This window comes from Mya arenaria, chromosome 12, assembly GCF_026914265.1.
Source record: "Mya arenaria isolate MELC-2E11 chromosome 12, ASM2691426v1".
Taxonomy (NCBI): domain Eukaryota; kingdom Metazoa; phylum Mollusca; class Bivalvia; order Myida; family Myidae; genus Mya; species Mya arenaria.
In genome coordinates, this window is record NC_069133.1 from 46,740,518 (window position 1) to 46,765,845 (window position 25,328).

The 25,328-nt window shown below is 33.4% G+C and overlaps 2 protein-coding genes across 6 annotated transcripts in view; both read right to left on the reverse strand.

Moving 5' to 3' along the window:
- The window catches only part of LOC128211833 (helicase POLQ-like), a 386,931-nt gene that overhangs the window by 189,212 nt on the left and 172,391 nt on the right, over window positions 1-25,328 (reverse strand). The window lies entirely within an intron of this gene.
- Window positions 1,824-25,328, reverse strand: part of LOC128211834 (cytosolic purine 5'-nucleotidase-like) — a 76,425-nt gene continuing 52,920 nt past the window's right edge. The window contains exons 6-21 of one of the 5 annotated variants that reach the window (XM_052916917.1): window positions 23,354-23,442; window positions 19,800-19,857; window positions 19,009-19,029; window positions 16,215-16,311; window positions 15,619-15,698; window positions 13,554-13,614; window positions 13,255-13,290; window positions 11,540-11,647; window positions 10,930-10,996; window positions 9,386-9,608; window positions 9,043-9,103; window positions 6,895-6,952; window positions 6,275-6,310; window positions 4,674-4,792; window positions 3,784-3,956; window positions 1,824-3,131 (exon numbers count right to left, since the gene is read on the reverse strand). In XM_052916917.1, coding sequence (XP_052772877.1) covers window positions 2,981-3,131; window positions 3,784-3,956; window positions 4,674-4,792; window positions 6,275-6,310; window positions 6,895-6,952; window positions 9,043-9,103; window positions 9,386-9,608; window positions 10,930-10,996; window positions 11,540-11,647; window positions 13,255-13,290; window positions 13,554-13,614; window positions 15,619-15,698; window positions 16,215-16,311; window positions 19,009-19,029; window positions 19,800-19,857; window positions 23,354-23,442 — 1,438 coding nt within the window. In that variant the 3' untranslated portion in view covers window positions 1,824-2,980. Of the gene's footprint in view, window positions 3,132-3,783; window positions 3,957-4,673; window positions 4,793-6,274; window positions 6,311-6,894; window positions 6,953-9,042; window positions 9,104-9,385; window positions 9,609-10,929; window positions 10,997-11,539; window positions 11,648-13,254; window positions 13,291-13,553; window positions 13,615-15,618; window positions 15,699-16,214; window positions 16,330-19,008; window positions 19,030-19,799; window positions 19,858-23,353; window positions 23,443-25,328 lie in introns of all 5 variants that reach the window. The other 4 variants (XM_052916918.1, XM_052916920.1, XM_052916921.1 and 1 more) reach the window with 4 other exon arrangements.

A 25,328-nucleotide genomic window follows, 5' to 3' on the forward strand; every position in this document is an offset into this window, starting at 1 on the left:
CAATTATACTGTAATAAGATCTAAATGAAATACAAAATATTGCTTGTTTGAGGTTTATAATAATGTTTCCTCTGGACATGACATAATAAATTAATATATGTACTTGCATTTCAGAGTAGAGACAGTTACCAGCAACAGGCAAGATTAATTTTTAAAAAAAAATACCTGAATAAAAATCAAGAGAATCATGGAGTTAAACACTAGTCTGTTGATATTTTTCACTCTAAAGAGGGGCATAACTCAACCATTGATAAAGCCAGAGTTATGGGCCTTGATACAAATGTGCGTATTGTCTCTGGAAACATGTATACCAAGTTTCATTTGAATAGTTTGAATGGTATTTTACATATAGCCGAGGTTTATGTATTTGCACTAAGATGACACAGACACTGCGCCAACAACACCGATGCCATAACAATACCTAGAGTTTATAAGATTTAGCAACTTAATAAAATGAATTGCACTAGATCTATGAAAAACATGCAAAATGTCTAAAAATTAAATGCATGAAATGAAACTAGCTATAAGCCACAGGTTCTCAGTTTAAAATGAATAATAAGTAATCAAGAACATTTTTCAACAAATATGCTGTAAAAATATAATGAATACACATAACAAATAACTTCAGTCAGTAACAAATTCCCTCAATATCAAACACCATCAATGTCCCAAAATGTTTTTATGTAATAAATGTAACATGTGAACATGTAAAGTAATTCGGTTATGGCCGTAGGTGGACCATTTTTGATGTGTAGGCACAAAACTACAAGGGTCAGGGGAAAATTTACAGAGAGAATTTACAAAAGGTTCTGATTTGTGGGTAATTTTTGTTCTTTTCTGTACAGGAAAAAAAGAAAAAACAAAATTGTGTGCAAGGCCAGGCCTTTCCGCTTGTCAGCGGAAGCTACGCAATTGTAAATACTTAAGTGTCTCGTATGTTTTATTGTTGACATATGTCCATATTTGTATCCACAATTAGTCAGCAAATATCTCGGTTACACACTCAAATTATGAGAGAAAAGGAAATAAAAACTATGATTCTTTTTTATGTCAGTTTTTTTTAATCACTCTGGCATTTCCAGCGATCTTGTCAATCTTTTAAAAATGAATTCCTAAGTGATAAAGCTGATGTAAAGAAAATTGCACTAATCAAACAATAACTTTATCAGTAATGCTACTTTCTTTATCTCTCTCGTGATATGTATAGAACTCTTATTTCAATGACTATTGACGATGATACGTTTCCAATCATTGAAAACTATGAAACTAATTTACAGATTTGAAAACATCTATCGAGAACAATTTATCCATCAAACACAAGTGTGGCATTTATGTGATTCCAGACAGTGTGAAATATCATTAAGGTCATCATTCTTATCAACATACGTACAACAAAATATCCTAATATCATGACTTTACGTCCAAACTTAAACAAAGTAATTTTTTTAAAACATAGTATCAGTGTTTCTGCTGGCAAATCAATTATACTATGTTTGAACTGATAAATACAACTATTTTTGTCAGAAAAGATATTATAACTACACAATACTATTGATTTAAAAAAGCAGTCAGTTCGTTATTATCATTTGATATTTAACTTAAGATGAGATTTGTTACCGTGGAGACAAGATTTGTTACCGTGGAGACAAGATTTGTTACCATGGAGACAAGAGACAAAAATATGTAAATATATTTTTGACTTCAATAATATCAAGGTATATTTGTGGAATAAACATGTATACATGAGTGATCTCAGGGTTCATGGTCGGTTCTTTGTTCTTTGGCAGTGGTCAACAATAACAGTTACTGCGCACAGTGTTTTGTGCATACCTATCTAGTTGTCTGAGCAAACAACTTAAGTCCCACTTTTAAGTGAATTTAAGCAAACAACTGAAGTCCCATCATTAAGTGAATTAAAGCAAACAACTTAAGTCCCATATTTAAGCGAATTAAAGCAAACAACTTAATTCCCATATTTAAGTGAACAACTTAAGTCCCATCTTTAAGTGAATTTAAGCAAACAACTTAAGTCCCATCTTTAAGTGAATTAAAGCAAACAACTTAAGTCCCATATTTAAGTGAATTAAAGCAAACAACTTAAGTCCCATATTTAAGTGAACAACTTAAGTCCCATCTTTAAGTGAATAAAAGCAAACAACTTAAGTCCCATCTTTAAGTGAATTAAAGCAAACAACTTAAGTCCTATCATTAAGTGAATAAAACCAAATAACTTAAGTCCCACCTTTAAGTGAATAAAACCAAATAACTTAAGTCCCACCTTTAAGTGAATTAAAGCAAACAACTTAAGTCTCACCTTTAAGTGAATAAAAGCAAACAACTGAAGTCCCACCTTTAAGTGAATAAAAGCAAACAACATTAGTCCAACATTTAAGTGAATTAAAGCAAACAACTTAAGTCCTATAATTAAGTCAATCTAAGCAAACAACTATACTCACATCATTTAGTCAGATCAAACTTAAGTCAAAACTTAAGTCAATTCCATCAAATAACCATATATTGGAACATAAACAAAGCAAAAATCTTTACTACATGTGATGGTACTATTCCAACATTGAAACATATATTTTTTTCTATAAATAGAATTATATACAGCTGTACATGGTATCAGCAGAAACAAAATACTCTCTGGTCATCAATGAAATGCATAAACAAGCAGCAAAATTACCATCCAAATATGAGAATCAACTAACAAACCTTTTTACTCTTTAAGTGATGTCAATGTTCATGTACTTATTAAAACAACCGAATGTATGAAAGACAATAAGTCGGCAACTTTTTTCATCCCTTCACCAAATACGAATAACCATGAATACATGAGTAAGCAGCCTTTAATTCCGATACCAAAAGTCTTCAACAGTCTTTCATCTTATAAACGTGACAGCTTTGTGTTTGTGCACATGACACCTGTAATCTGTGGGCATCTGCTAACACACCTGCATCTGTACAGCACCTGCAGCCTCTAAGCTGTATTCACCACCTCTCCATTCACTTCACCTGCAACTTCTTCATCCTCATTAGGTGGTGTGAGCTCCTTATCGCTATCCTTAGAATTGTCACTGTCCCCTTCTTCGTCTTGGATTTGAGTGAACTGTCGGGGTGTGTCTGCAAACCTGAGATAAAGGGAGGTAATCAGGGTTAAACACAACTAATATTTGATAATGACAAATAAAGTAAAGAGTGTGCATTAGACTAGTAAACACTTGGTATGGATATTGAAAGTAACTAATGTTTCTATAAAGCTTTTTTTTCTAAGATGTGGTCATTTCATATTTTCAAAAACGACTTGTCAGTCTCATTCTATAGTATTTCAAATCCTGAAGAAAAAAAATATTATCAATTTCAAAACAGAGTGAAAATACATACATGCAGGTCTTGAACAAAATTTGTGCAATTTTCGAGAAAGCAGGCCACAGTTGAAAATGGTGTGTCACAGAAGCATGTTCCTTCAACATGCTTATTTTTTATATGTGACATTGGATCTAATCTTACTGCCTTTTTGTTTATTTAAGTAAAAGATAAAATCACTGTCACACTGGGAGAGTGTTGAAAAGAAAGAAGTGATTTCTAGCTTTTTTTTATCAATTTCACCTATGGCCTGGGTTTTGCAGATTGTATCACATCCTAAGTTATCTATATTTAAATCACTAACCATGAGGGGGTGGTGTGGATAAGTATTGTATACAACTAAAGAGCAGATTGATAACTTTTACAAAAAAAGTAGGCCTTAAACCTACCGATAGCAGTAACTCTCCTAGTACCTACCTGCGCACATTATCCCCCAGAGTTTCAGCTCGTTCCAGGGGAAAGCGTTTTGGTGTGACAGTAGGAGACAGGAGTGGGGTTCCATCCTCGTTGTTGAGACGCGAGCGAGAGGCAATAATCTCGTGGTGGGGAGGCAAAACATCCTCATGGCCAACAGTAGACTCATGCGGCATCTAGGGTAAGAAAAGTCAAGTAACGTGTTATTGTATGAACAAGATGTAACGCCAAGGACACAATGTTACCACGTTTAGTAAAGATTAGACATCAAATTCTTAAGTTTGAGAATGCAAATGGAATTGTGACGAAGATGACATGGATGATGCCAACACCTAAACAATATAATCCTTCAACGACTGCCATGCTTCCATAGTTGTGAGAAAATATTCTTGTGGGTTTCGGGACAGTTTCAATAAATTTTTTAAAATTTTCCATTAAGTAAGCACTGACGCCTTTATGTTTCCATTGACACCGGGCAAGGATTATTATGTGTTATCATATGATATACTTACACTGTTTCCGGTGGCTAATATTAGGTCAGACACAACTTATACACGAACCAATGCTTTTTTCCGATTTATTCATAAAACCATAGTATTTATTTTTGTGAATTTGTTTTAATTGAAATGCGTGAGAAATAACATATTCAGTGTGAGACCGTGATTTCATTGCAAAAATTGTGAGACTTGACAAGTATTAACAACACATAGTTCTTATTAACACTTTCTCCAATTCGATAATGATTGAAAGACATTTATCACTAGCTAGATTTTTTAATAATTTTAAAGGTTCGACCAATATTTAAGCTTCTTCACAATGAGATGACAATGACACTGCAGCCACTGCTGATAATACAAATGCTATGAAACCAGACATTTTCAACCCAATCTCACCAGCATTGCAGGAGCTCTGAACACATAGGAAAACGGGTAGTGTAAGAGGTTAAGGAATGATGCTGCATACAGGTCAGCGTAGCGCATCACTTGGGACGCAAAAAACGTCTGCCGTGATCCTGAAATTGATAAAAAGAAAAGTTACATTTTTTTAGAGTATCTTTTGGCTGTGTACCTATTATTAAATTGAAGTTTTGCACCTTCAGGGCTGATCTGAAATCTCGAAGAGAAATCTTCTGAGAATGAGCATGATCACTTTTTTATCCTAAAAGAATGTAAAAGTATACTTAAGATAAAAATTGGATTTAACCATTTGGATCACCTATGTCATGTTGATTTTTCCTTCATAAAGATGAAACTTTTAACAGCTAAAACACAATTGATAAAGCTTTCATAAACATAACTTGCATCAAAAAATAAAAATGGCAGACATTTAATGCTTTGACAAATACACTTAAAATAACATAAAATTCAAAACAGGTTTAACTAATAATGCAAACATTCTTCTAAACATTCCAACATTCACCATATTTCATAGCCCTTAACAGTGCACTAAATGGTGTCCTATACATCAAGCCTACTGGGCAAGTGCTTAATTCTGGACAGTCCATAAATAATTGGAGTAAATAAAATGTAATCTTTCATACAAAGTTCATCTTAAAAAAATAAAAATATACCAAAATGCATTGATCTACATATGATTTTAGTCAGAGAAAGACATTTGAATCCTCCCTGCTAATGAATGAATCCACAAGTCAAGCGGAGAACAGGTTAGATTGTGTTCATGTTTGTTAACTATCAAAAACATTTTTGTGGTGTTTGGTGCAGGCAATTTTGAAAATATTTATTCATTAAGTGTCCAAATAATAGAACTCTTTGATTAAAATATCCCACGGTGTTGCTTAGCAACTACTTTGGTTAAGGTAAGTATGCTTTTCCTTTTTTATGGAAATATGTTATAGGAACCCATACTAATTAAGTCTAAAATTCATGCTTGTTATTGCAAAATAACATTAAAGTCTCCAGAATGAGGCGCTTGCCCAGTAAGGACCACTCTGAATATAAGCCATTCACTCTCAGGACTAGCGATCTACTGTAAAAAATAAGCTTGATGCCCAAGAACGTACATGTAATACCAATTTCTTTCTGATCAACTTCAAAATCCACATTTTACAATAAATTTATCATAAGTTTTGTTTAGTTAGAGCTTTTGTTTAGTAAGTAAAAGTTTATACTAATCTATTTTAGCTTGCCTTTAAGGTAAGCTGAAAGTTTATATAAATTACTCTTGATTCCGTTTCTGTGTCGAACCCACAAACACATGAGAAAGAGGTGGATAATTAACCTATGAACTAGACCATTCTCACTCTTTTTAAGTATTAATTGAGCCTTATTTAGTAAACCAATGATTTTATATACAAACTTGATCAGTAAACCTACAGCTTTATACATAATCTTAAAAATGGCTATTCTCATCTGAAATTCTGACATATATTGTAGAAATATAAGCTGAAATAAACATATTAAGCCAATATAAAGTCATGTCATTGTGTGTCAATAGAACAATGCTGCACGATACACGTGGGGTTTTCCTGGCTTACCATAGGTATCAATGTCGGGGTCCACAAAAGAACTGCCTGAATGTACACACAAGGAACTCTTTTTATGCACAAGAAAAAAACATGCTATTGAGCCACAAGGAAAAATAGCAGAAAGAAACAAGTGCTTTGAACTTTTTCATATGTGATTCTTTTGAATTATCAACATATTAGTCATAAGTACTATTCTACCAACGTTCAACTTTGGGGGAAATTAGTGCTTAATAAGGCAATTGTTGTAAATGTTTTACAACTATTTACAAAAACAAGAGTTGTAGCCAAATTTACATTTCTGATGATAGTGAAAAACTATGGAAGCATATACCTGTAACAACTCAATATTAAGTCTTAACAACTTAATTACTTGTTCAATGAGATACTAAGTTGTATATATCTATATAAAAAGAAATATTTTTTTACACATTTAGTTACTCATTTCCAAATATTTCATTTTGTTAAGACTCTTTCTTCAATAGTGTTATGTATATTCAACCGAATTTCATTTCTCAAAGTGTAGAAACTAAACCATCAATTGGTTAAAACAGCAAAACTCCAGGTTGGGTATATCCAAAGTGGGTTAAAGCTCAACTCAACGCAGGTTAGGTTTATCTGAACACACTCACCACTCCTGAACAGACTTCCCAGGATGCCATACGACATGTCCATCACGTGGGTGACATTCTGTAAGAAATGTAAAACCATTGTTGTCCAGGTTTTTCACAGACAATTTTAACAATAGGTCCTTTCTGCAGACTTCCTTTAAAACTGCACTTTAACAGATTGAATGTTTTGACAACGTTTTCATTTTTGTCTTTAAATGTGCCAATTTTGCAAAATATGCATGGAAACCTGTGATTTAAGCATGAAGACAAAAAATCAGATCGCAGGTTTTCATTTTTATGATGAAAAATTGATGTTTTATGCATTTTTCTAAAAATGTTTGTAACGGTTTTAGTCTTAAACCATTAATTTTCGAACATATATATATATAAACGGAGATCTGATCTTTTGTCAGCAGTCTTATATCACTGATTTTCTGATATTTACACAAAAATTGGCTTATTTAAAGACAAAAAATGAAAAAGTTGTCAAATGGTATATCTGTCAGAGTGCAGCTTTAATTTTGGTTAAGCACATCCTTAAAGAGATCACTAAACTGAACACACATCATACAAGAAAAATTATCATCAAATGACTCAATAATTGAGTTACTCAATACTTAGATCTTCAGGTTTTAGTTGATGTTAACCTATTATTCTGAGATGTTTCCTTAATGCTATAAAATTAAAGGAATCCTATTTATTTGCTTCATAAAGGAACACAATATAGGTTGAAGTCAATTATGTTTTTAACTATCATAAATAAGTTAAACATGATAATGCATTGAATTATTTAAACAACAACATCAACCTATATTGTGCGCAAAACAAAACAACACAATATTGATAGAATGCATACACTTCCAACCACGTGTTTTGTGCAGATTTTTCTAATCGCCGCTTCTTTCCTTACTTTTAAATCTATATTTCATTATACCCCCCTATGTTAGCATATCGCCCACCATGTATATTTTCTATAATTTTCCCCTCATTCCATCGTATCAAGTCAACAATATACGCTGCGTTACGAAGTGTTACTTAATGGTAATTAAGGTAATAAAGGTATATTTCAATGTTCTGAAGGCTATTTTTTTATTATGTCCTATAAATATAATTCTAGTCAGTATAATTAAACTCATGCAAACTTGACCTTGTAATCTACAAATCACTTATTTCGTACTCAAAGCGACGTAGTTTGACCCCTGAAAAGTATGCTTTGCAAATGTGAAAGTTTTCCGATGCTATTGTCACCTAATTCAGGGTGAGGAAGTTTGCTAACATTGGTTGTGACCTACAGTGACCAATGTGGTAACCCCTACAATCTCACGTGATTCCTCACCCTTTTATTTGCACTTATGAAATTTTGAATGCCCTCATTTAACTTGCTTGAATGTGAATCAATAATATATTGAATACAATGTAGCGTACCTATATTCATATATTTATAAATGGTATTCAAATACAGCTTGAGACGTTTAGGGGAATTTCCGCCCGAAAACAAGACAAGAAGGCATTCAGCCATGCACTATTAACGGGTGTTTGACCCCAAACACTTTCAATCATAATTTTCCGAAAATCTTTTAAAGAAACAAACATATAAAATCACATTTAAACGAACACTGCGCAACAATAACGTTTTAAATGAAAACTAAATTAAATTTTGTTTAATTTGTTTTGACGCCTACAAAAACACAATAACCTCTGCTCTTCCAACAAAGACGCGTGAAAAACGAACGGAGTTACTAATATCAATTAACTTTTTTTCAAAAATGCTTGAACAAACACATATTATTCCACAGCCTAATTATCAAATGTGGGCGATGAGATTGTTTACTATCACAATCGGGTGAAAGTAATTCTGCAAGCATGGTACAATTTACTATGTTCCATTTGTAACAATAGTACCTGTTAAAATAATTGCATATCGCAGTAAGCCACATTGCTGTGATATGCCGCATGCATGTTTTGTAATTCGTTCGCGGTAGCAGCAGATGAACACGATGATACGTGCACCACCCTGATTTACCGCAAGACGCAATCTCTCCTGGGAGGGTAACACATTTTTTTGCAAAAAACACATGGTTTGTAGTGTATGAACATAAATGTATAAAGGATCACAAGTGACTTTTGTTTAACTAAGAAATACATATGATTGGTTGCTGCAATTATTACCTTGATATTGGCTTGGATCTGGCTGATATCCGGACCCTGTTCACACGACATGTCTAGGTTCCTGAGGAATAAATATCAGGTTTGTTTTTTGTTTTTTAAGTCTAAACATTATTTATTTTACAACGATTGTGAAGAAAGTTATCATAACTTATGCTATGTCACTCTCGTTGGCACGATGTTGCGTTAGAGTGTGGTCTTGTAGGGTGGGGGAAACCAGAGTACTTTGAGAAAATCACTTGTCCAGCTTGGTGACCACCAACAAAACTCACATGCACCAAGGCTGGGAATTGAACCCGGTTTGCCTCAAATTGCGTGGTTCTTAGTAACATAACCATTTAGTTACCTGTAAAGTTCTCCAATTTGAAAATCCAACTCCTCCAATTGTGAGTACAGATCCTTTTTCTCGGTCCAGACTGACAACTCCTGGGCCAGCTCGGGAACCACGAGGAATGTTCGCCAACCTTTCAGCTTCTTCGACTTGAGAATGTCGCCGAAAATGTGGTCTCCGATGTATAACACCTCCTTGTCATAGGAGCCCATGATTTCTGAGAACACCTCAACGGACCCTGTGGGAAAATGGCATTTTACCATGTTGCTTGTTTCAATACCGTTACATATAACTGGTACATATTTACTTATATTTTAACATAGTAATATACTGATAGATGTATAACACCTCCTGGTCATTGGAGCCCATGATTTCTGAGACCTGTGGGAAAATGGCATTTTATCATGTTGCTTGTTTCAATACTATTAAATATTACTGGTAAATATTTTCTTATGTTTTACCATAGTAATATAGATGTATAACACACCTCCATTTCATAGGAGCCCATGATTTCTGAGACCTGTGAGAAAATAGCATTTTATCATGTTGCTTGTTTCAATACTATTACATATTACTGGTACATATTTTCTTATATTACACTATAGTATTATAGCTTGACACTCGAAATTATTTTGCTGCAGTAGTTAAGCTTCCAAAGTTATACGGAAAAAATAAAAAATTGAAATGTTCTTTTTGGAAGGTTACATAAAGCTCTTCAAAGGCTACTTGATATTTTTTCATAATCTTGTTTCATTAAAAAGCTTCCCATGTAAGACCCTATATATAATTTCAACAAGAGCACCACAGCGTGAATGTAAATGCCCATCTGTTTTTAGTTTCAGTAAAGAACAAGGGCATAACACAATATATCTTATTGCCAGTGTAATGGGTTTGGCTCTGTGCGTATTGACTCAGGTACGTGTTTCCACTATGACAGCAATGCCAACACCAAAGCTATGACTTTACCTCACCCTTAAGAGCTAAAAGATGAAAAGTACTTGTGTTATTTGAGCCACACCTTTAGAGATGCACTCTTACTCCCAAATAAGATGTACCACAATTAATACAATTGTTTTAATTTACTGAAAAGGATGAACAAATATCCAAAACAATGGTCCTTACTAAGGATACCTTGTATTATTTGTAGAAATGTGCAGAAAACACGTTTTTTCTACCTTATGAGGCGATAGTTATCACTGGTAATCTTTTAAACCAACCAGTCATTTAATATTTGTGCATTTTCAGCTCTTTAATACATGGCTCCAATCATGTTATCAATAATTAATATTTTCCATAAATGCATTATTTATCAATCAAAATTTAGTGTGCTATATATGTGTATGTTTAGATTTAAAATAAAAGTATCACTTTAAGATATCTTATCCTGAACCCTTGTGTAATATTTTATAAAATCTACAAATTTTACAAGAGCTTAGGAAAGTAGCAACACTTTCGACCATTTTTTTTTGCAATTTAATTGTTGCCAAGGAATAAACAACTGATCAAATGCAAGAGACTGATTTATTCAGTCTATGAGCCTGTCAAAACACTCCACCCACCTCCTGAGTAGATATGTCCAGATCTGATTTCCCCAGTGTGAGTGCCCAGCTTCAATGCTCCTGTTGCCTGAAATGGAAATACAAACAGTAATCTATATTGAACTATACTGTCTTGCAACAAAAACATATAGCACCTTAATTTATATATTGATCATCTTCATGAGACTTCATATCATAGGTATCAATGATCATAAAAGGAAAACTTTGAACAGATGATAAGCCCTGCCCTAGCACTAACGGATTACATTTTCTTAACTATAGAAAGGTATAAGTACCAAGACGCTATACACAGAGTTAATACAGGGTTTTAGAATTAAGTCCCTGCTGCTATTTTATGGCTAGGGAACACCATTTCCTAATTACTGTACATCCCTTTAAACCCCAAAATATTTTTTTATTATGTATCAACCATAACATTTGGACCACATCAATTCAACAATGACCCCCAGTTTGTCAACCATGCCATAGGGAAAACCCTGCTAAAGAAAGTCAGCCTTGTAACATTTGCAATGGAATTCATCAAAATATCAAATTACCAAAATCACAAAAACTTCAAAAAGTATATGAATTCAAGAACATATAATACTAAGTTGATCATAAATTCCCTCACCCTGTCCACCTGTCGAAGCAGTGTCCCGTTACTGAAGAACAAAGGCTTCTTGGCATCACAGACCACGTAGTCAAAGTAAGAGACCCAGTCACGCTTTGTAGCACCAGACTGGAACATACACAAGAACATGATAACTTCTAAGAGATAATATTACACATGCATTCTAAGATATTGTATATTGTATAGCTCTTTTTGCATCACAGACCACATAGTTAATGACAACTAAGGGGATCATTTCTTTAGAAAGGTATGCAATATATAACATTTACTTCTTGCTTTTTGGTGGTTGATTAAAACATAACAGTGCGCAGTAGATTAAAACCTATGCTCACTGTTTGAAACAATGAAATTATCGAAACCCATGTGAGAAAGCGTGTTAAATTTTGGCCTTTAAAGATGTCATACCAGAAATGACATCAATGATTTTTTGATATCTAGCACTGTGTGCCATAATCTTTGCTTTTCATAGTGGAACAGGCTAATATGTCAGACACAGCATGTTTCATTATGAAAAACAAAAATAAGGGCTCACAGTGCTAGATAGATACAAGAGCTGTCGTAGGACAACCTGCTTGACCATAGGCCTCTTGGTCTTAAAAATGAATGCATTAATAAGGTAAAAATGGTATCAGTAAAGATCACAACTTGATGGCAAATTTTAAACAGAATTCCTTAGTCAATCAAGGGCCATAATTTGAATCAGGGGCAATAAATTGAATTTAGGATGATATACAGTTATCTAACCTAATTTTGTGATGGTCTTTAACAATTCTGTGAAACATGAAATGGATTGAATGAAGGGTATTGGAGTAATATGTAAAAATGCCAATGCAATTCCATGAAAGGTTTTCCTAAAGACACTCCCTAAATACCAAGTTTAGTCAAGATATGTCAACCCTAGCTAAAGTTATTAAGTTTCAACCATTTTTCTATTTCAGTAACAGTGAACTTGACCTTTACCTTAGAGGCCCCAAACCAAATATCATGAAAGGTCTCCATAAACCCTTCTTTAATACCAATTTAGGACAATATATGTGAACCCTAACTTAAGTTTTACAGTTTCAACCATTTTTCTATTTTTAGTAACAGTGACCTTGACCTTGACATCAGGGGCCCCAAACACAATCCCATGAAAGGTCTCCATTAACATTCTAAATACCAAGTTGTGTCAAGATATGTCAACCCAAAATTACATAAGTCATTCCATTTCAACCGTTTACTATGTAAAACAACAGTGCCCATGACCCCATGACCCCCAAACACAATCCAATGTAAGGTCTCCATACACCCTTCCTAAATACCAACTAAGGACAATATATGTCAGCCCTAACTAAAGTTATACAGTTTCAAATCCGACGAGCCCCAAAGACAATCCCATGAAAGGTCTCCATAAGCTCTTCAAAATTACCAAGTTAAGTCAAATCCATTATGTCAACCCATTATAAGATATTCAGTTTCAACCGTTTTCTATTTTTAGTAACTGTGAACTTGACCTTAACCCTAGGGATCCCAAATTCAATCCCATTAAAGGTCTCCATAATCTCTTCCTATATACAAAGTTTGGTCAAGATTTGTCAACCCTAACTTAAGTTATTCAGATTCATAGGTAAGTTTGACGCCTACTGACTGCCCGCCTGCCCGCCCGAACAACAATAAATGTCATTCTGATAAGCAGGTTTCAGAATACAAAAAGCTGGTTAAAAATGCAAACTAACCTTTACTGGAAAGTCCATCAAGTACTCCATGATTGTCTGAAACATAAAAACAATGCATTTATGATAAGGAGAAAAGTATGTTTACCCTTTAAAAAGAAAAGGCAATATATGGTCTGTAATAACATACTGTTTGAACTGTTATAATCTATAGTCTATATGTTCGTATAACAAACCTTTTAATATTGAATATGTACTGTAATTTTAAGTAAGAAAAGAAAAATATGTTTCAATATGACTGTGTAATCCTTTAACTTTCTTTCTCAAAAATCATCTTGCAAAACTTAGATTGCTAGCCGTACATTTGTGTAGACGTAATCGCTGTTCGTTGCTAGGAATACTTTTGAGCCGTGTTTCCGCATTCTGAAATAAAATAACAAGCAAAAATAAGACTTGTCCTTTTTCTTGTTTTTGAGAGCTGTGATTAATTCATGTTTTAATATTACACTATACAGAGTATGTAGCTCAACATAACAGCTAAACAACAAAGCAAGAGACAAATGGTAAATCTCATCTTTTTATTTCAGAGAAGTAAGGGGCATAACTCAATAATTAATGAAACCAGAGTTATAGACATAACTGTACACTGTACTTGCTGGCAACATGTGTACCAAGTTTCAATTGAATATCTCAAACAGTCTTTTGAGTTATTGCCAAGGTTACAGTTTGTGCACTACGATGACCCTGAGGCCAATGACAGCATACTCAAACAAGAGGCCCTAAAGGGCCTATGCTCTACTGGCATGGCTCTTGTGGTCATTTTTAATCCAAAGCATGTATGTATGGGTAAAAGGCAAGAGACATATAGTTCACATTTTGTGTTTGGATTACCCTGAAAACGTTGCACGTTCAACATCTGAGCCCAGAAAGAATTGTAAGGAGATAAGTTGCATGAACTATTTTAATATGTGCCAAGTAAAAGTCATCTGACAAAAATAAAAATGCTTTCAAAACTGTACTCATGGTTAAAATTTCTGTAGTTTTAAAAATTTAAAAAAAATTGGTCAAAAGGTCAAAGTCAAGGGCATCCGAGGACAACATTGATAAATTTGAACAAACATTCACAAGCAATTGTGCCGAGATGGATGCAAAAACACACAAAAAGATTTTCAAACCTATCCCAATTTAAAATTACCAAACCTGTGAACCCTGTGTGCGCCCAGTAATGACCCCAGGTGCATAACTTGAACAAACATTCACAACCAATTTTGTTAAGATGAATGTGCAAACTACAGACACTTAGAGCTAAAAAAATGGCCTTTTGGCTTTCAACAAGAACAGGGCAGAGTAAATCACAAAATCAACTGCAGTACAAAAAGCAAATTCTCTCCCTTAGTCCTAGACTTGAATTTACATGTACATGTAAACTTGGCTAAAAATAGAATTCGCTCATGCAGACCGGCGCATAATCTAGGCATGCATGGTCGGATCTGGCTGGTTTTCGAAAGGAACCGAGCTTTAATGGATATCTAGATACTGTACAAGTTTCATCGAGATACAATCGAAACAGAAGACTGTATCGTGTTCACAAGCTAGTGTTTACACAATAGCATTTTTATATACTATCAAGGGCCATAATCTAGGCATGCATGGGCGGATCTGGCTGGTTTTCGAAAGGGACCGAGCTCTAATGGATATCTAGATACTGTACAAGTTTCATCGAGATACAATCAAAACTGAAGACTGTATCGCGTTAACAAGAAATTGTTTACAAGAAATTGTTTACAGACGCATGGACGCACAGACGCACATACTACGTACACATTACCATCGCATAAGCTCTTCTGGCCTTTGGCCAGTAGAGCTAAAAACAGATGAATTAAAATGAACAGTCTTGCTTACTGTATTAAAAACTAAAATTCCATGAAATTATCTGTCTGCCTCTCAAGAGTGGCCATCATTTGTCAAACCAAATATAATACAGATTTTAATTGTAAACGTTGCAGAATTTTGTCGAATTAAATACCATCCAATCATTATTAAGAAAATTACCTAATTTCTTGTCTGCACAAGAAATAAACCAACTATATTTCAATGTAAAAGGCCATGACTAAAGTGTTTCTCAACACAAATTCATCTGACAATTCACTTGACAAGGATATTATATTGCCCCTAAACACAAAGTGTCACCATGATTGGATAATAAGTATTTAATTATTGCCTGCACAAGGTGTAGCTGTTGCCGCTACGAGGCTGAAAGTAAAACATATATATCGCATTTCCTGGCATTGAATACATGAACACTTTTGTCTTTTAATGGCATGTGAAAGACTAGACATTCACATTCAATTAAACTGTTCAATCATTTCCATAAACTAGTAATAGACAAATTAGTTTGCATATTGCTAGACAGGGTAATTGACATACTTGTCCAGAAGATGTGGCAGTCTGTTGTCTTTGATCACATACTTCTCCTTATTTAACATTGTTTCTTTCTTCAAAGAACCCTGAAAGATATAAGAACATAATACCATACATTTTATGAATTGAATTTTAGTATCAGGGGTGAAATATGGCTGAAAAGGAAGAATCCCTGCACTTAACGCTGGGGTTCCAGGGAGCTGAGTTTGGCCCCCTACGAGGGTCTACTCAGGGCAGCGTTTGTGTGCGCATCAAATGTGGCAAAACTCCCTTTAAGCTCCTTGCTTTGAAGCATATTAAGAGCCTAAGATTACATTTCAAACATATCTGTAACTATTTTAGGGGGAAGGGGTGGGTGGGGGGGGGGGAAGCCTTGGAGACAAAAATCTCCAGACCTCTAAGAATCTATGGAAGATTTTCTGAGCATCCATATAATCCAGTAATTTGAACAAAACTCATTATTAAAATGATATAGATATAATCTATAAAACTATATGTAAAAAATGTTTAAATTCCAATTAAGGGGAAACAACAAAATTTCATGCAGACACATATAATATGACATGATTTCACATTATTACTAAATATAATTTTCTACAAACCCCTTTGCAATGAACAATATCAGTTGCCACTATAACATCCTGGTATATAGATGAATATGTCATCGTCAAGTCACCAGACTGAATTCCTGTTGACTTCCTGCAAAAACACGGAGAACTGGATAAATGCGCACACCATTAAAGGACTGTGCTTATCAGAAGAGACGTGACTGCACGTAGTGTTAGACAGGTTTAGTACATTTTTGCCAGTTCTAAGACGTCAACAAGAAGCTGATGCATTGGTAAGTTGAAACAGGGTGCATAACCCAGCAGTTATTAGTTTAACTTCTTTATATTACCGCTACAATGATTATGAAAGAAATTATTGCAACATTATTTCAATTACTGTTGTTGACGTGATGTTATGTGAGAGTGTGGTCTTGTGTTGACGAAAACTACAAACCTTTATTCTTCCTAGCAGAAAATATTTAAAAATTATTACCAGTTAAAAGTTTGAGTAACATTAAACATTCCGTAAAAATAATTTAATAAAAACATTTGTTTGTTTTCTTCTTTGCTAAGTCAGGACCTAGATTGTGACTGTGAACACCCATTACAACAATGCTGGTATTTTCATGCTTAAATTGGTCTCAAAAAGGGGAAAGGGATTATCAAGTCACAACATTTCCATTATTGGAAATTAAGGACAAGTTCCATCCATAGAGTATAACTATTTAACAGAGGGAAATACAATTTCAGGTTCAAACCTCGCTTAGTTTAACATGTATATATGGCTCAATTCACTCCAAACTCATAAAAGGCAAATGTTAAATGTTAGCTTGGAAATAGCCCAATATATAATATATCAATCAAGCTTTGTAATTAATCATAAAAAAAATCTATTCTATGTTAAAAAAAATATATCCACCATGGCAATCAGTTCGCCATTTTTAGAAAGTCTTAAGAGACCTCCTAGTTGGCCAGGTAATGAAAAAAAAAAGGTTTTAATAAAGGTTTTAATCTAGCAAGTATAAAGAAAAAATGCAGGCTAAGTTTGACCACCCATTCTGAACTAAAAACTCTAGAGTGAAACCAAGCATCGATGATGGAATGGTATTGAATTAAAAATTACATCTTCTTTCTTACTTGTATTACAATGTATATCTCGCATTCTGACTTGCACATCTTGTTTTTTTTACATATTCATATTGCTTGATTGCATCCTGAATTCGGTATTTGAGCAACTGTATTGCTAGCCTCATGCAAATTCTTTCATTTATATTGGCTGATCCAGTAACTTTCAATGTTTGCTTATGCATGAATGTGCATGTAAATGTTTTCTGAAGTAAATTTGGCGGTCAATTATCAAATCATTTATCAATCTCAGGTATAATCATGTTAAATATTCTTATTATAGCAATCGTTTTACTCTAGCTAGCTTAATAGCTTACTTTCTCTCTAAACTTTCTTCCTTTGCTTAGTTTTCCAAAATTCAGCATGGATGACGAATGGCAGCAAGCATCAGGACAAATACTGCATAGCCATCTATCAATGACGTTAATTTCCCTTATTTTCTTAAAATAATTTATAGATACAGAACAATGACAGGTTCTTTCTAGTCGAGAGTTTCAGTCAGGTTACATATAACTTTCTGAACTTGCCTCATCTGATGTCCAAAAACGGAGCTGTTTTACTTTCTGCTTCGTGGCATGTTATAAATTGCTTATCATATATGTGCTCTTCAATCACTAGGAGAATGCAGTTTCTTAATGATTTGTAACAGATAATCACAACTCCAGTATTTATAACTTTGAAAAATACACTGAACGGAACATAACAAGATGACCAATATGAATTATAACCCTACTGTTGCTCAGATGATAAATTAGCCATACAAGCAAGATGTAGAAGTCAGTAAGCAAGATATAGTTTATACTTCAGTACCCTTCAAATCTCTTTACTCCTACACAGGGTACATGGTGATTGAAAAATATTTAATTGTTACATGTAAAATCATTGGAAGTAGAGTTATCTGCCCTACGTCATACATATTCATTAAAACAAGATTTTGTCAATCAATTATCCAACAGTATATATGAGGTATAACAGAATTAAGTAGCTTGGTTGCTGAGGATAAACTAGAATGTGCAATTCCATTACATTGTTAATTTGAACTTTTGTTAATAAGTGTATAAAATATTACATACTGTATATAATATGAAAGTTATTCAATTATCTTTGTGGTTTTACATATATTAATACTCTTGAATATGTTCAAAGTAAGAATTGAAATATACATTCTTCAATAGTTTGTTTGCAGATTTTAACTAAAAATTCAAGAATATTATTAGAGTGTATCCATTATCTTGCCCAAATTTCTTAAGTATAACAAACTTTAAAAGCTTATTTTAGCCAAAATTTCTTATTTATTCATTATTTTATAAGAAGATGTTTCAAGAAACTGGGGCCTGCTAAAGAAGAAAATGCAAATTAGCAAAGAAATTGGGTTTGAAGTGTGAATTCAAGTCTTTTATAAGTTTTTCAGAAAAAAATAAAGGTAATAAAAGGAGCCTCTTGGAGGCCAGTCTTTGAAAAAAAAACAGCCCTTGAAAATCTAAATGGTAAGTATATGATTCCTTTAAGCAGTTGGTAGTGTACATGTAGGTATGAATCTGCATGTGAAAATGATATTAATGAAAGACTATGATCACAAACACAAAGTTAGCATTTATTTTTGCTATACTAAACAACCAAATCGACTGCTGGCTTACACAAAAAATATGCCAATGATTTAAAATGACTCAGTTAAGCAATAATAAACTTGATATTAAACCACCAAACATTTTATAACAGTTACCTGCTTTTAGGTGAATCACCACTGAAACCAAACAAGCATGTGAAAAGTCAGCATTCCAAACAAGGAGCTTTCAAAATATAAAATCATGCCAGGTCTTTAAATGGAAGGAAATGGGGGGAAAACTTTCTCAGCATTCGTCCTCACCTTCTAAATCTACTTTCTCTGAAAATACCCATTGTTGGCTGATTTCACAGAAATTTATTATAATAAACAATTAATATATACTATGTCTAGACTATGTCTTTTTACAAAAACCAATAACTTTAAAAATCAGATATTTAATACAGCTGTTGACAAGATATCTGCTATATCTAATTAACTCATGAAAAAATAACCCCACAACAAGCAATGGCAATCCTAATCAGTTGTTTTGTATGTTTTTTACCTATTGGTAAAGGGACATAACTCAGTACTTGTAAAAGCCACAGAGTTACGGACCCTGCTAAGCATGATCATATTGCCACTAGTAATTTGTGTACTATGTTTCATGTGAATATATAGTTGAAATAGATTTTGAGTTATGGCAACGGTTAACGTTTTCATATAATAAAGGGGCACAACTCTGGATACATTTTCGATGGTTTTTGTAAGGTGACAGCACCAATGAAATTGCTAACAACAACAACACCAATGCTATGATGAAAGCAAGACTTCTTTACCTTCGAAAAACATACAAGCTTAAAAAAATCCAGAATCACAAGAAATACAACTTTACTTCTACAAAGCCATGCAAATTATCTATTTGTTGTGGATTTGTTGTTTATGTCTGACTTGATGGGTGTGGTAGTTACCTAGTGTAGGCTGGATCGTGGCTAAACAGGTCCACCACACACGCCAGCACGTACATGACTGAAACAAAATTAATAGTAGAATTTATTAAATGCTTTCAGGGAAATAACATCTTGATATTTTTCACTGTCTCACTTTCAATTCCAAATCAAACGTCAGCATGCACATGGCTGGGACACAAATTCAACGATGTCATTTCCGAAATGACATTATCCCGCTACGTTCGCATACGATTTGGCGCTCTTTTCTGAAAAACTAAATAAACTCTCATTTAAAATCCTTCTTGGCATATAATAAACATAAAAATTGTTTGTTTCAGTGTAATATCGCAATATATTCCACTTTCTTAACACCAAAAGTAAATATTTCACTTGTCGACTATGCCACTCGTGAGATTTAGCTTTTGGTGTTCACTCTGTGAAATAAATTACAATCTGAAACAAACAATTATCCTCTATGTATGCACAAAAAAAATCCATGTATTTTCACAAATAGTGATGCAAACTTGATACTATAATTAATAAAGATTTATGGATATTAAACTTCATTTATAAATGTTTTAAAACCCAAATTCAATTTATTTATTTTTGTAGTTAGTGACATAGTATTCAAGGACAGAGTGCATTCAAACTTAAGGCCAAAATTATCCTGACATGGCATACTTTATACCTTTAATTACCGGGTATTAATGACAGTCTGCTTTTGCCAAAGTACATTGAAACAATATATGTCTACAAAACATACATTGTATACTTGCAATAATTATATGAATATGGAAATGCTTTAAAACGTAATAAAAAACAGATCAATAACCCATTTATTGAACAATATGATAGATTATGATTTACTACCAAGTATTGCATTTAATGAAAGAGACCTGGAATTTTCCCCCATCTAGCTGTTGCCACTTGGATTTGATATAATTAAAGCACATATAATTTAACCTCATCAATAACTCAAAGTACGCAAAAACCATCTTAAATGGGTCACAATATCATTAAAACGCAATTATAACTCATATCCGTATGATTATTAATCATGCATTAAAGTTCTATGAAAATTAACCCAATTACCGGAAACAGCTTTCAGCCAGAAGCTAGCAATAATCTAAACTGCTTATATTCCAACAGATGTTTTATGGCATATTAATTATAACAGGCCGTTCCTATAAACTATAAGTCACTTTTCATCTATTTCTGATACTTTTTGTTTATGGAAACCACCATGAATTGGTAAGGGAATTTATTGAAACAATATCTAACAATTTTGTTCAGAGTACAGTCATAATAGTTATATGAGCTTCTCCAGAGTTTTTTGCAAATCAAGTCAGCTTAAACATGAATACAATATCACATTCTTATAATCATTCAGATTAAACAGTTGTTGAAATAGGCACAAGCCCGCATGCCCTGAGTGCATTGGTAAAATGCTTTTCAAGCTTGCTCAATTTCTGGATTTTATACAGCTGGGTATTGTATTCATAAAACTTCTAAAGTAATTTCTTAACCTAAGTCAAGTTCCTAAAATGTTCAAGGTCATATTTAAAAAAAAAGAAGAGTATTTACGGTATACATAAATGTTTTTAAGATAAAAGAATGTATATTCAAATTAAATAAAGTATTTCACATATTATTATGTCCTTATATGGCTGTTAAAGTGACACTCTTATTCAAAATTATTGCATACACATGTATAACAAAGAACAATTTTGACTGATATACCTTTAACCACTTACTAAATAATGCATTTATGGAAAATTTTGATTACTGATAACAAGATTGTAACCGTGTATTTAATAGCAGAAAGCGCAAAAAATATTAAATGATTGGTGAATGCTAAAAGATTTACTGTGGTTTACTATAGTCTCATAAGGTAGAAATACCGTGTTTTGTGCTCATTTCTTTCAAATTAAACTTGGTATCCTTCACAAGAACCATTGTTTTCGACATTTATTCATCCTTTTTAATAAATATAAACAACTTTATTAATTTTGGTTATCTTATTTGGGAATAAGAGTGCATCTTTAAGAAGTTACTTAAAAAAATATCTTAAATCGTTTCCTCACTGAAGTCATTTACCTATCTTTTTCATATTTTCTTTAAAAGGAAAATATAGGTGTTTCTGAAATAAAAGTAAGTATATTGAATGAAATCAATGTCTATTACATATTTCGGATATTTTCAAATTTTTATATCATATCATCATTGATAAATTTAACTTAGGAAAATGGATTTAGACTTAAGATATTTTATGGATACCACCCCTGGGCTTGCAAAAAATATATAATGTAATGCAAAGAAACTAATGTCAGTAACAGGCTAATGTTAACCAAAATTATTATTTTGGCAACTGCATAATTATACTGAAAGATCAGCTAGTTTTGCATGAAAATGATTAATGACAAGGATTGTAGAAAGAGCAGTTTAAATATTCAAAATATTTTAATCCTGCCAGTCAGACCATATTTCATAACTTCAATTTTTTGCTTCAAATTTTCTTTTCAAACTTTGTTTCTTTGAAAACTCAATTACCAAGGAACACACAAGTAAGCCACAAAATAATTACTGTAGGGTTTAAACTATCAATTTCCCGTTATAAATCTATCAATGCCATTTCAAAACTGTTTAGGCTAAAATTTAAACAGGTACATTTTCTAATTATGTGAAGGAAACAGTAAACATTGATGAAGGGGAGAAGTTTTGATCAAGGGAAGCAACTGTGGTAGAATTAAAAATCTTGTGATAGTTGTGGTTGCTGCCCTTTGCATACTAAAATGTGTACTTCTTTTTTTGCATTATCATTCATCAGAGGATCTAATGCATAGCATTAACACTCTTGAAGTAAAAGAATGTATTATTAATGATTGAGAGTAATTGACATCAGGGTATCGCTGACTCTTTGTTATGAAGCCATGCAATCATAGAATTAAGATGAGATAAATTAAAACATCAAACTTTACTAATTTCGATAAAAAAAATTCAAAATTTCAACAATTCCAAAACGTTGAGGGTTGCAGAGCTAACAGTGGTGTGTAAGCTTATTAATACTCGAACCCTGCCCATTGAACGAGTGCTCCGATAAGATTGTTAGTCATTTAAGATATAGAATTGTCTCACGTAGCACGCAACGCTGGTTCTTTGATGTGCACCAGTGTATAGCACTGTCACACGAGACCACCATTTCATGTCCCTCCCGGAAGACGAACAACATTTTTTTAGTGGTGTGGCAGTGAATCAAACCTGCCACCCCCTGACAGCCAAGTGTGACACCACAAGACCACAGATCCGCCACTGACACTTGAATGTGGTGTATTTATTGTCAAACATGGGGCATAACTTGATAATTAAAGGCAGAGTTATGAGCCTAGCTTAAAATATGCTTATTGTCTACAGCAACATGTGTACCAAGTTTCATAGGAATATCTTCAATAATTTTGATCAATGGCCAAGGATTAAGATATTGCATATCAACAATTGTCATTGATGACAATAAGACTATCATATAACCAACTTTTTTTTCTTGGACAGTCAGACACGCGTAAAAAAATCATACTTACTTGGCAGTTCATAAAGGGTGTTGAATATTCGGAATCGGTTTTCATCCAGCTGTACAAATTTGTTTGGGTACATCTCATGTATATTAGTCCTGAAATGGAAATAAACATTGTGAAGGGCATTATAATACCCTATTGGATTGAAATTGTGTGGTGTGGAGTTGTGATGTAATTTGAAAAACAAGCCTTTACATCGAGGAATAGAAAATGAAGAATACAAAGAATATCTAGGCTAATACAGCAGCCTAAGTTTAAGGAAACTGTTATTAAATTCCACATTTGTTGTCTAAAAACATTTTTTTTATTCTAAAAATGACCTTTAACCTCATTCAACTCATTCAGCCTAATAAACAATAGTGTTTTATATTCAACCAGGTGCAGGGATACAGTTTTAACTTTTTCTGTTATTTCTTCAGGATGCCAAGATTAAGACTATATGTCAGGTCTTGTTAAAGCTGTCCCATCAAATCGTAGACAGCGTAATTTCAACCATAGAAGTCAGCCACCTTACAAAATGAGCTACCCAATTTAGCAGCCATCAGAGCTCAAAAAAGCGAGATGAACTTTAATCCCTGAAATTTTCTATAATGTTCGGACTATTGTTAAAACCTGTCAGCTAAAAAACATTGATTCAACTTTATAGCGTTTAAATCAGATTTGTGCGACAAAATGACAAGATGACCCTTCATGTCCGAGGCGACTGCTATTTGAGAGGCGGGTGGGGATTTGATCGGGGGATGACGCCATTGTAAGGTGACAAACGGAAACAGGGGAATTACCATCCCGGACTCACGCCCTGTAATCTGATCTGATGGCCCATGTAATACAACAAGTTAATTAAAACAGACTTTGAGCCTCCACATTGGCACAAGGTGGTCTTGACCACTGGCTGTATAAATAGTTTTCTAAAGCTCCTGTTTTTCTGAACAATAAAGTTTTTCTTTCACACCTAGGTGTTAACTCTCTTCTCCATCTTTTCTTTGATTTTTGATACATCAAATGCAGGGGGAGTGTTTCCTTTTTCTTTCAGATGTATGATGTCTATAATGTTGAGTTTGTTTCTTCTCAATTGCCTCACTGGAAACAACTGACAACTGTATCCTCATGTTATGGTGTTTCATTTGGGAATCTTTTTGTTAGCTTTCAAAATGATCACATGTACTTAGGAACAGAATAACACTAATGCATACATGTACATACAAATCTTGTATTTTGATCAATGTCTTCAATATGCAACCAATCTAATCAACCACTTTGTTCCAACCCCTGTCTTGAATTGAGTAAAACCTTGCCCCTAGGTTACACAAACACAACCTGATCCAGGAAGCCTTCTCCTTAGACGAGATTAAAAACATCTTGATATACAAAATATAAATTTATATAAAATTAAGAACAAAAACACAATTCATAGATGAAGCCAAGTATGTCTCCAATGATTTCCAAGTTTATAGCCGCCATATAAACATTTTTTTGCAAATCAAGTACAACTGCACTGATGTTGGCACCAAAACAACACCGACTTTCTCATAAAACCAGACAAATCAGATATACATTTGAACTTAAACAGAGTATTATTGTAACATATATATAAAACTGTAAGTAAATAAATTTTGTTGTTGTTTTGAAGTTTGCTGCTGGTTTCTCAGTCATCAAAATTAGACATTGGTTGAATGAGCCCAAATTTTGACACTAGTACATGTGGCTTCAACATTGTTTAAAAGCCCCGCTACATAAATTCCAGAATTTGAGCAAGCCCAATAAGTATTTTACCAGTGCAGTCCATGCGGGCTTGTGCTTTTTTAGACCACTGGAAACTTTCTCTTTCTCTGTTGCGGTTTGTAGTTGTAACAAAAGACACAGTACAAGCATTCATTAACCTTATTAATAATAGATGACAATACAAAAATACAGTCTACAACATGAATTTCTTTTGTCTCGAAAACCATATAGATATATGTATACATTCGGACCATTTCTG